General features: G+C 41.8%; 3 protein-coding genes across 3 annotated transcripts; 2 read left to right on the forward strand and 1 right to left on the reverse strand.

Annotated features, from left to right (window-relative positions):
• Nucleotides 1–4595: 4595 nt before the first annotated feature.
• LOC134184453 (uncharacterized) lies at nt 4596–9171 on the forward strand. The gene is made up of 2 exons (XM_062652147.1): nt 4596–4757; nt 8634–9171. The coding sequence occupies exons 1-2, from the start codon at nt 4682–4684 to the stop codon at nt 8885–8887; spliced, it is 330 nt and encodes a 109-aa protein (XP_062508131.1). The 5' UTR covers nt 4596–4681; the 3' UTR covers nt 8888–9171.
• LOC134185062 (uncharacterized) lies at nt 5968–6747 on the forward strand. Its single transcript, XM_062652842.1, has one exon. The coding sequence runs from the start codon at nt 5974–5976 to the stop codon at nt 6334–6336; it is 363 nt and encodes a 120-aa protein (XP_062508826.1). The 5' UTR covers nt 5968–5973; the 3' UTR covers nt 6337–6747.
• A 973-nt stretch (nt 9172–10144) lies between the features above and the next one.
• On the reverse strand, nt 10145–12134 carry LOC134184129 (steroid 17-alpha-hydroxylase/17,20 lyase-like). The gene has a single exon (XM_062651746.1). The coding sequence runs from the start codon at nt 11882–11884 to the stop codon at nt 10256–10258; it is 1629 nt and encodes a 542-aa protein (XP_062507730.1). The 5' UTR covers nt 11885–12134; the 3' UTR covers nt 10145–10255.
• Between the last annotated feature and the right edge of the window lie 104 nt (nt 12135–12238).

A 12238-nucleotide genomic window follows, 5' to 3' on the forward strand; every position in this document is an offset into this window, starting at 1 on the left:
TTAGGAAAAGCAAATAACTAAACACCATGTACACAGGATGGACGACCTGATAGCAGCTTTTTAGTTGTACGGTATCCGTAGACGCCTCGCGTTCGTGAGTAACACGTCCAACAGAGTTTTCAGACCATCTACTGAGTCCTAGCTACACAATACGTATTTGTTGAAACCCTAGCTGTCATGGAAGTAAACATGCAAACTTCCTAGTAGTTTGGATTACGTGTAAAGACCTGGTATAGGTAGTCGTCAGTTTGTGATCGTGATCAAGACAACTGAAATGTACAGTCTGGGTATGCACTCAGTTCTGTTGTAACGACAGTGGTATGGTATTTACTGACATAGAAGTTGATATCATCAAACATTGACTATCAACAGTGTTAGATGCAGTACAGTGTAGTAAAGGATTGATTGTAGTATGGGACGTGTGAATAGTTGACTGTAGGTGGCATTCAACTCCTGAAGGTGTTTCTCGGTTGTCAAGTACACACAGTCCCTAGCTACAATACAAAAGGATGGGGTGACGAAAGTTCATGAAGCATTTTTGTCGCAGTTTGCTCACTTAGACGAATCGTTCCTAGACTCATCTGTAGTCGGACACGGAAACGATTTTTTAGGGTAGGTCCTATCATGAAACGTGGCCGTGGGGAGGAGAAATTTGAGATTTGTGCGCACACACACACACACACACGCCACACACACACACACACACACACACACACACACACACACACACACACACTCACACACCACACACACACACACACACACACACACACACACACACACACACACACACACACACACACACACACACACCGCACCAAAGCTCAATGGAGACCCATATAGGACCACGCCCATTTCTGTTGTGCGACCCGGATTAGAAGCCTCGCTACGGTCAACTAAATTGACTCCTTTCCAGTCCGGGTACTTTGGTAGTAACTTGCGTCGTCTTGTCACCACGTGCACGTAACACTTGTTTATACAGGCGGCTGAGAAAAGACAGGCGCAGTCTTAGCATAGTAAAAGTCAACAGAAACAATGCCCTAGATGGCGTCTAGCATAGCAATTATTGCAACATGAACAAGTGTGTGAAAGTTGTCTACTGTTTGTCTTGTGTATAGTTGACTCGAGCCAGTCTCTCCCCTCCCCGGCGTTCTCCGGATTGTCACTCTCTGAGAAGGATTGACAATCCGGGGAATGACAAAGGCGGGGCTCGAGTCTCCTAGCGCACGTCCTAAACTGACCTAGCTACTTCCGGGCGAGGCTACGTCTTACTCGCACAGATACTATTCAGAAAGTTGTTCTTGGTCAGCAGTATTATAAAACTTTTTTGCAAGGTATTCGTGGTTAAAAAATCTAGCAAAAGCAAATACTCTAGGTGACATTGAATTCAACATTTCCATACCCAGTCTTGTTGACGGAAGTTATAATTAGTTCATTGAGCTGCTCGCTCGTGTGTTGTTTGCAGGTTGGACACCAGGCTCTATTCTACGGTGAGCCTGGAGCATTGCATGCATACAAGTGTGCAGTTGATGGTTCCTTCTTTCTACTCCACAGGCTTCGCTAATTGTAATTTCCACAACTTCGTTCAGTGTACAGTACTGTACGAGTGCTTTGAAAGGCTATGGCGGATGCACCACAACCACCACCCTACAGCGGCAATCCAGGAAGAGGTAATGCTTGCGGTACAGTAGCCACATTGTTCAAGACGTATTGTGGGGGCGTACTGTGCTGTACAGTGTAGTGAACATGATGACATCACATCCACGTTTCCGTGTGCTTTAATGCATGTTGCTCTGAACGGCTTCTTTGTATGAATGGATAGTTGTTTCGAAGCGAACACTTGTGACACAATGCAAACGCCATCAGACGCAAGGGGCTAACCCAGTGTTTGTGCGTACTCACACCTGACTAGATATCGACCGAAGGTGAAGATATCCAGAGTCAGATTACAGTTTGTTGTTCTTTATATTTAGTATTGTACCTTCTAGAGGTTTTCTCGGTGTGACTTTTACACAATCCAAATTCTTTGTGTACAATGATGTTCGACCGTTTTATGGTGCATGTGCTGTTGTTGTATGGTCACAGCGTATGTGCTAGTTGTTCCTGTTGGTTGGTTTTCAGCCGCAGTCATTGCCGTTGATAGAGTATGCACCAGCCAGCTTTTTTCAACTTGTGGTAGAAGTTGTCCCATAACCTGGGACAACCCAATGATAGCTATACATGTCAGAGTTCACACTAACATATACGTATATAATAGACAGTGTGAACATTGTTTAGTAATGCAACTTTCCATGAGACATGCCATATGGTAGTTTCCCTTTTCCTGGGAATGTTGAAACTGTTTTATTATTTACGAACGTTGCCCTAAATTGGTTGGAATTTTCAGACAGCTTGAAAGTATGTGCTCTCATGCTTTGGTTGGAAGTTTGAGCTTATATTTGAGCATGATAACATTGAACTTAAAATTGCATTTATACACGGAAAGTAGCTGTTTGATGTGAATGGTTTGTAATTTTTGATTTGTGAAATTGTGTATTTCTACTGTAATGGTGCAGGCCGGATGTATGAGGTGGCTCACTGTTCGGGGTTCTCCAGCCAGCCAGCCAGCCAGATAGACTAACTCTAAGGTACTGACTGATGATAGAGATGACATAATTGACTGACTCAGTCTTGATGGGCATAAGAGTAATGAAGCGATTTGAACTAGAGCAGTAGCATGATTTCTGTCCTAATAGCTAGACACATTTTAATTAAACTGATGTCCAGCAGGGTTTGGTGTTGTCAGTTAGTAAACAAGTTTCAATGCTGTAAACATATTTACTTGGGTGTCCTTTCTCAAATGTTAGACAAAGGGCATGGCTAGGCTGGAAGGTCGTCCCCCTACTTCAAAATTCTGGATTAGTGCTTGAGGTAATAGGCTTTAACACACTGGTATTTTTCAAGAGTGTCAAGGTGTCAATATTGCATAGTAATTGACACCTGCATGACTAGACTGGTAAATGTGACTGACCGGATGGTTCAGTCAATTGCTAGCTATTGAGTCATTTTTGTGTTCTTATTTGTAATACACACATTGAGTTTACCAGTGGTGCCTATTACATTGGTAGCAGAAGGTGGTTGTGTCAATGAGCGTATCATGGCAGAGCATCACAGTAGTGTTCCTGTAATGTTTTCTTCAGGAGACGTACACGAATGGTTTCTAAGGTTTGAAATATGCAGTAAGGCCAACAAGTGGAGCAATGAAACAATATCACTCAAGTTGCCTACGTTATTGGAAGGTGAGGCTCTGGCAGTGTGGGTGGAATTGTCAGAAGATGTTCAAGAAATTATGACGCTACGAAACAGCACCTCCTTACTAGGCTGAAGACTGTAGAATTTGTGTCTTTGGACAAGTTTCACAGACGCGTGTTACAGCTGGAGGAATCGCCTACAAGGTATCTACATCAGTTACGGAAACTGTTGGATCAAGCTATGCCAAACATGGATGATACGGTTAGAGAGACGTTGTTGTTGCATCAATTTGCCGGATTGCCAATACCAATAAGCCGGCGACTTCAAGCAGCCGGGGAAACTCGAGAATTAAATTCCTTCGTGGATTGAGCAAGACTACTGATGACAATCGAGGAGCAATGTTTGACGACTGCAGCTGTCTGTGATAAGAAGGTCGATATGAATGAATTGCAACAGCTACACAGACAAGTTGAGACATTATCGGAACAGGTTGCACTCTTGAGTGCAGTAGATTGCAAACAAGCTAAGTCTTCGAGCGAGAGTTAGATGAATTACCTGCAATAAAATTGGTCACACACAAAACAAATATCCAGAACAGTTTCTGAGTAGGCAGAGTCAACGATGCTATTATTTCAGTCAAATAGGTCATTACGCTAGGGACTGTCGTCAGGGAAACGGTCAAGGAGCTTCTGCAAGGGCCATGGTAGGCCCTGAGTGCATTGTTGTGGCTGCTGTAAAGTCTGAAGCAGCCACTATTACGGGATATGTGGGAGGTGTTGCTACAACTATGATGTTAGACTCGGGATCTTCTGTTTTTCTGTTTCAAAAAGATTTGCTTTCGAAGGTATCAAAGTTTATGAAGATGCGGCCTATTTTACAACGGCGACTTTTGACAGCTTCTGGAGATGAGATTGCTATTCGGGACTATGTTTCTGTTGTGGTGCAGCTGGACAAAGAGAGAAGAAACCATGACTTTGTGGTTGTTGATAAGCTCATTGTTTCGGTGATTCTTGGTATTGACTTTTTGCAGGGAAATGGTTTAACTCTTTACTTCTCATCAACACCTCTCAAGGTAGGAAGTCACAACTGTCAAGCAGCGGCCTGCATTTTCGTAGAGGCAAGGACGTGAGGGGTACCACTCTTGCTCCATCCTCAACAAAATAACGAAAAATGTGTGTCTGCATTAGTGAATGGTGATGATTGTGAATTGGATGTGGTTGATGAGTGCACAATACCATCCTTTGTTGATAACTGTCACTCTGAGCTACCAACATGTTCAAACAAAACATTATCTCTGATCATCCAAGACAACCAAGGTCTTTTCAGAACAGCGCCTGGACTGACTCCTCTGGCATGTCACTATATTCCTACGTCTGGATCCTCAATACGAGTTCCACCTTGACGGTTACCTGCTCATTGTCGCAATGAGGTTGAAATTCAAATCAAAGATATGTTAGCACAAGGCATCATAGGAAAAAGCACTAGTTCATGGATGGCACCAGCAGTATTTGTGAAAAAGAAATCAGGTGAACTCAGATTGTGTGTTCATTATCGAGAACTTAATTAACAAAAGAACTTCTAAAGATGCCTATCCTCTGCCACTTGTAGATGAAGTACAAGATTGTTTGGCCAGATCCACAGTATTTACTAGTCTTGATCTGCGAAATGGATATTGGCAAATACCAGTCCATGAGTCAGATCAACACAAAACTGCGTTTTGCCCTGGACCAGGTTTAGGCCTTTTTTAGTTCAAAAGATTGCCGTTTGGACTAACAGGTGCTCCTAGCTCATTTCAGTGACTGGTGGACAAACTTTTTTGTGATCTTCTCTTTGTTACTGCTTATATGGATGGCCTTCTCATTTATTCGGCAAATGTTGCGTTACACATGTGAAGCATTTGCAAGTAGTTTTTTTGTCGTTTACCGAAGGCTGGTCATACATTATGAGGACACAAATGTTGCATTGGTAAACATGAAGTGAAATATCTTGGACATGTATTTTCGGCTAAGGGAACGCTTCCAAATGAGGATAAAATAGAGGTTGTGAGGAATTGGGCCATTCTGAATGATGTAACGAAGCTACGTCAGTTTCTAGGAATTGCATTGTCTTACCGGAGATACATTCATTATTTTGCTGACATTGCAGGACCACTACATCAGCTCACACACGAAAGAGTACCCTTCACATGGTCGGCAGAATGTCAGAAAGCATTTAAACAGCTAAAGGAAGCTCTGAGTACTGCCCCTGTCTTGGTGTACCCACAGTTTCACGCGAATGCTGGCCAATTTGTGTTGCACACAGATGCGAGTGAATCTGGATTGGGGTGCGTGCTAGAACAAGATAATCGAGTGGTGGCTTACGCAAGTAGGAGTTGGACCAAGCGGAGAAACATTACAGTGTGATCCAAAAAGAGTGCTTGGCAATAGTATTTGGTACCAAACAGTTTCGACGTTACTTACTTGGACGGTCATTCAAGTTGTATACTGATCATGCTCCTTTACAATGGTTGTCAAAACAAACGGAAGGAATGCTCTATCGTTGGGCTTTAGCTTTGCAGGAGTATAACTTTGAGATTGAGCATAAACCAGGATCGCAGAATGCCAACACAGATGCCCTATCTCGCCTCTGTAGTTGTATTTCCAAAGATGAATCATGTTCGTTGACTAGAGTATCGCATTGCTTGTCAAGAGATTGTATCAGGCACAGAGGAATGAGCCACTTATTTCTCAACTGTGTAAATGCATGTCACACTTGGAGCCATCTCCTAATGCAACTTCTTCAGTTGTACAGGGATATGTGCCATTGTGGCTGCAGTTGACAGTTGTTGATGGTGTTCTCTGTAGGTGTTATAAGCCTAAATCGATGAGTGATGCAATTACAGTTCCAATTCCACCGGATAGTCTCCACCAACAGGCACTGAGGCAAGCTCATGATGTTCCTGGTGCTGGACATCAAGGAAGATTGAAGACATTGGACAAATTGCAACAGTTAGCCTACTGGGTTGGAATGAACAAGGATGCTGAAGTGTACTGTCGAGAGTGCTATAGATGTCAAGAAACTAAACCTCTCACCCAAGAAGGCTCCACTGATTTCAATGCCAATTAGACGACCATGGCAAATGGTTTCAGTTGACATTTTAGAGGTGCCAATTTCATCAAGAGGAAACACAAATACCTCTTAGTCATACAAGACTATTTTACCAAGTGGCCAGAAGCCATTCCGTTAAAAGACCAAACAGCTTCTAGTATTACATCAGAGCTAGTGCAATTATTTTCAACGTTTGAATTCCTGAGGTCATTCACTCAAATCAAGGCCGAAATTTTTAAAGTTTGTTGTTGCGACAAACATTGGATGCATTTGGCATAGAAAAATCTAGAACTACAGCTTATCACCCACAAGGGGATGGGATGGTGGAGCGTCTGAATAGATCATTGCTTCAAATGCTTTGAGAATATGTTCAAAAACAGCATGACTGGGAGTGTCATCTGTCATTGGTATTGTTTGCGTACAGAACAACAGTACATTCTTCTACTGGTCTAATGTTTGGAAGAGCATGTCAAACCAATAGCTTGCAACCAGAAACAGCGTTTGAGCCTGAATTCTATCAAGCTCATCTTAAACACAAGCTGGCAGAGATTAAAGACTTTGTGAAAACTAAGGTCGCCATTTCGGCAAAACTCTAGAAAGAGAACTATGGTTGTCAAGCAACGGAGCGTTCCTTTTATGCAGGTGACACCGTCTGGCTGTCAATACCAACTGCAGGGAAGTTAGATTCACGATGGGAAGGAGGTTGGATTGTGCAGTCAGTTAGAAGTCCAGTTAGGCTGGAAATTGTGAATGGTAGAAAGAGAAAAATCGTTCATGTAAATTGCATTCGTCGCAGAATTCAACCACAGCGAGCAGATCCCTGCAGCACCAATGGAACAAGCAGGCAATGGTGTCCACCTCATATTTGCCACCTTATTCTTTCAGAAGATCCACCAAACCAGAGTGTTGCTCGATATCCTCGATGTGTTTGGCGTGTCCACCAGATTGATTGCAATATTAGGCTCGAGGAATAGCCTAGCATAAAAGGGAATAGTGTAATGTATTGCATAGTAATTGTCACCTCCATAACTAGACCGGTAAATGTGACTGCCCGGATGGTTCAGTCAATTGCTAGCTGTTGAGTCATTCGTTTTTGCTCTTATTTGTAATACACACATTGAGTTTACCAGCAGTGCCTTATTACATAGGGTTGGTATGAGGTTGATTGGGAGCACACAAGGGTATGCTGTGCTGAGCTGTGCTGAACTGTACTGGGCTGTACTTGTCTCTTGGAAGATGCTCTGCTAACATGGGTTGTTTTGGCACGTCTTAGTTGTGAAAAAAACTTAATCACACTGGAGGGGTTGTATTTAATTGTCTTGTTTGGAAAGAAACAGCATGCCTTATTGATTTGTGCAGTGAAGGCAGTGTACTAGATAGCACATGCAGTTGGCGGTGCATTATGCAGGAAGAAAGCTAGTCTTAGTTTTTTTGTATTGTGGTTGACAGTTGACAATTGGCTGTTGCAATGACAATGAAAGAACAAGTGCAGCTTGTTTGAATGTGATCATGTTAGATAGTGTAAGCACTTGGTAGGATGAGCACAAGTATCACATCTAGTATGTACAGAGATAGGTTCTCTACATACAACGACAACAGAGCTGGCTTAGTAGTGTATTTGCACGAAGTGGATTGGCTGCCTTGGTATGAATTGGCGTGAATGGGATATTGTTTAGAAGATTTTCCAACTTATGGTGGATCTCATTCACTTCTTTACGATTACAGCATGATTACACTAGCTGCTAGCTACAGAAAGCCTTCTTTTATCAGCAAATTCATGCTACAGGCCTTTAGAGGCTAGGGGTTTGGACAAACCACCCGCTTAGCTGTGAAGGTCCACTTTCAATCCAAAGTTGCTTGTTCCATCTTGGACTCTTTTGGATGCAGAAGTGCATTAAGTAGTAGACTGCTTTGCTCATTGTCAAATTATTCTTGCCAACTAGCTAGAGCTAGAATTAATCGTTTGCAGTAACTTTAGTCTTTGCTTTTGACTCTATCAAAGTTGCTGATATGTAATTTCCGAAAAATATATGTATACATTAATTAATTTTTAAAAGTCACGTGATAGGTTTGTGACATCATTGGTCCATTTTAATGCATTACGCACTGCCCACTTTTAATGTTAGGCTACGGCAGTCCATGTAGTAGATTGAACCCATCCTTTAATTGACAAGGCAGGTATGACAAGACAAATTTTTATGAGACTCTGGAGGTGGAGTTTGTAGGTTGGTCAGTGCAAGCAGTTGCTAGAGGATGGTGCATATTGTAATCAGATATCGAATGTATTAACTTGATGACCTGTACGTGTGCTATAGGCTATAAAAAGAAACCTATGGGAAGGTATATTCCTCCACCGGTCTCAAAGATGTCCACTGCGCCAGGGATACTTCTTCTGGATGGAACTGTTCGTGGCAATATCTGCCCTACCTGCGAGATTGGTGTACTGTCAGATGATTTTCCCATTATTGCTTGGATTATGTTTTTTTGTTTCTTTCCACTCGGTGTGCTGTGTTGTTTGGCAATGAGGCAGAGACGCTGCAGCCACTGTAGTGCTGTATTTATGGTCTAGAAACTATAAGCAACTTTGAATTGACTCAAATGTGCTGCTGATTGAGACATATTTGTGTTATAGTGATGACTTAGGCTTGTAGTGGTTGCGCTTCTTACTAGCTGTCTTAGATTTGAAAGAGTAGAATTCAGACGTAGAATTGTGATTGAACTTTAGCTATGACTTTAGCTTTATATTTGCTGTGACGCAGGTCCGTATGGTTGTAAGCTATACTATTTGGGCGTTGCCTACATCATTCTTGAATATCTGGTCAACGCTGCATTGCATTATTACAATTATCATGAAACGGCTTTAGCTGTGTCAGTACAGTCGGTTGGTAGGATGATCCAATCTGCCACCTGAGTCTTCTTGATACTGTGATACGTTCTGTGCTTGCTTGCATAATTAATTATGCTCATTGACATTTGACTGGATTTGGCAATGAATATGGCAAAACTTTCCTAGGAGAAAGTGAAAACGACGGTACTTCCATCCATGTTCAACAGGGTTAACAACTGAATTTACATATTGTTTAACTCTATTATATATGCACTTGTATGGTTGTCTGCTTTATGTTTGTTTGTCAACACCAACTGTACTTTACATGCAGGGGCGTTGCAAACAGTTGTGCAAGTTAGACACCTTGTATTATTCAGAAAGTTGATGTTTGTCAGTTGTACAGGACGAACATTAAAACTTTTGCAAGGCATAGGTGGTTGAATAAATCAATAGTATCAGTTGTCATCATTATCCAGGATATAGCTTTGAGGGACATTGCATCCATAGCACCATTGTCATAACATTAAAAGCTTGACCACATTATGATTTGCATGACTGGATATGCTGGACTACCATCTTTTTAATATTTACTTTTGATGTGATAGTGTTCTAGCCAAGAAATGGTTTTAAGTGTTCTTAAATATGAAAGGCAATCAAAGTGGTGACACTGACAGATTGTGAAAATACATTACTGCTAAGCATTAGAGATTTTTCAGCTTACTATAGTGCACATGAAGGGATTCTCGATGTCTTGACGGTATGATGGCTTCGAATTCATTGTTTGGACTGGGGTTGAGCTGAGTAAATCAGTCAAACAGTTTTTGTCTTTTTTTTTTGTACTGAAATGCAGAAGCTGACATGTTGAGTTATAGACTTTGGATTTGAGTTTAGAAAGTTTATTATACACTGAAGTAAAAAATTAAAAAAACCTGCGGTATAACAAGTTCATAACAAAAATATTAAAGTCTTAACGCAAAATCTGTTAATTTTTCTGTCAATTCAAATTTATTTACTGTAAAACTTTGAAATTTCTAAAGTAAAAATAGCAAAAGGGTGGTATAAACAAATTTTATTAAAAATATTAAAAACTTACACAAAATTAATGTTCCTCTAAGAAGCTACCTTATTTTCAGAAGAGCAGCGTTTACTAATAAGGATTCTATACGGTTTTGCAACAGGTGCTTCTCCGTCTTCTTGTGGTTCAAGGTCGAGTGGTTCTTCCAGTACTTCTTCCATACGGTACGTCTTGAAGAGTTTGGCTGCAAGTAGATAGAGTGTCATCTGAGCAAGATGCTTGCCCATACACGCCCGAACACCAGCAGAGAATGGCATGAAGTGCTGCTGTTGGAGTTTCTTTTGTATGCTGTCTGTTGAAAGAAATCGATCAGGATCAAACGTGTCAGGCTTTACCCAGACATTGGGATCTCTCATCATTCCATAGAGGTTAAGCAGCACGACGGTGTCTTTGGGAATCGAATAACTGCCAAGAGAAGTGTTGGTTGTTGCACTGTGTGGGACAGACAGCGGAGCGGCAGGATAGAGACGTAATGTCTCTTGTATGACTGCATCGAGGAATGGAGTGACACTTCTGTGTGCAGCCGTAAGTTCTCCTGTGATGGCCTCATCAAGTTCAGTAAAGACTCTCTCTTGGATGTCAGAATGTTTGACGAGAAGAGCGACCAACCATCGCATGGTGTGAGTTGTGGTATCGGATCCAGCTCCTAGCAGATCCATTAGAATTGATCGTATCTGAGCCGGTTGGAGTGTTTCAGTAGGGTCATTATCGGAATTTAAAGATTCTCTGTATGTCACTTTCAGGAAACTCTCATAGTCTGCATTTTCCATTTGCTGCATTGCTGCAGAAACCATTCGTGCAGCAAGAGGAGTATTGTTCAATTCATCATGACTGTTACTGTCTAGTTTTTCTTTGAGAAACTGCCCCATAAGATTCCAGTTGTTTTCTTGACATTTGACCACTTGATTCCATTTTTGACTGAATCCGGGTAGTCCACGCAGCCAAGGCATGCAGTGCAGAAGGCCACCACTGCTGAGACTCTTGAGCAAGAGTTCGCTGCCGTTTGTCCACTCAACCAGTTTAGGATCATCATAAGTAAATCGTTTACCAAATAGCGTTGTAAACACAACATTGGTGACAGCAACAATCAAATTCCATTTGCAATCTATGGGTTTTCTCGAGTCAGCGTACTGCAGGAAGTCTCTACAAAGCACATCAGCTTCAGTTAGAATGTAGCTTTCGGCTTGCTGCAGATGTCTTCTTTGAAACATATTAGCATGCACAAATTTACGATGAAATTTCCAGCCTGATGAAACATCAGAGAAAGCGATATCTTTGCCTCCGTTATTTATCAGTCGAGTGAACCCCATTGTGGACGCTCTACCAGATAACTCTTGCTTTCTCTGCACCTCAGAAATGAGCTTGGCGTTGGTGACCACAACTGCATTAATAGATCCCAGCTGTAATCTAAATATCGGACCAAAGAGCTTGCACAATTTGTTACAAGCAACGTGTAGTTGTCGTTCAGAGCGAAACAAATATAGACTTCCAATCAAAGGCAATGATGTCGGTCCTGGGATGTGGTCTTTCATTTGTTGTAAGTAGACTAGTATAATTGTCACGAGCAGAAGACAGATGAGAGCAACTGTCAATAAATTGGCAGACCAACGCCAAGAATCAAGAATAACGACATTGTCTAAGTCAAATGACTGTGTCCACTTCATGATGCAACAGGTTCAAGAGCGCCAATAGCGTTTCTCGCGGATATTGTTGGAAACTCACTGACAGCTGACCGATTGATGGTGTATCATGTCCTATATAGTAGGATAGGAACCGCTCGAAAGGAGGAGCTTGAGCTAAACCAAATGAGTTAATTAGTACCTAAATGTATGACTTCATTTCTTTGGATGTCAAGTGGCAAACGATTAGTGTTGTAACAATAGTACGGAACTTAGTTGGACTTCAATTGCTGTTGTAGAGATGGTATGGTGTCTGGGTGGTACAGGTTAGTTAGTAGAAGCCATACCACATTTGGATCTAAGAATGATAACTTACAGGAACAAACCCACATAGGAAGG

This window comes from Corticium candelabrum, chromosome 9 (assembly GCF_963422355.1).
Source record: "Corticium candelabrum chromosome 9, ooCorCand1.1, whole genome shotgun sequence".
Lineage (NCBI taxonomy): Eukaryota > Metazoa > Porifera > Homoscleromorpha > Homosclerophorida > Plakinidae > Corticium > Corticium candelabrum.

Excerpts from the sequence above, each read along its gene's own strand:
- LOC134184453 (XM_062652147.1), top strand. The coding sequence starts at position 4,682 with ATGTTAGCACAAGGCATCATAGGAAAAAGCACTAGTTCATGGATGGCA. Across the intron at positions 4,758-8,633 it reads ATTTGTGAAAAAGAAATCAG|GCTATAAAAAGAAACCTATG; the intron begins GTGAACTCAGAT and ends CGTGTGCTATAG.
- LOC134185062 (XM_062652842.1), top strand. The coding sequence starts at position 5,974 with ATGTCACACTTGGAGCCATCTCCTAATGCAACTTCTTCAGTTGTACAG.
- LOC134184129 (XM_062651746.1), bottom strand. The coding sequence starts at position 11,884 with ATGAAGTGGACACAGTCATTTGACTTAGACAATGTCGTTATTCTTGAT.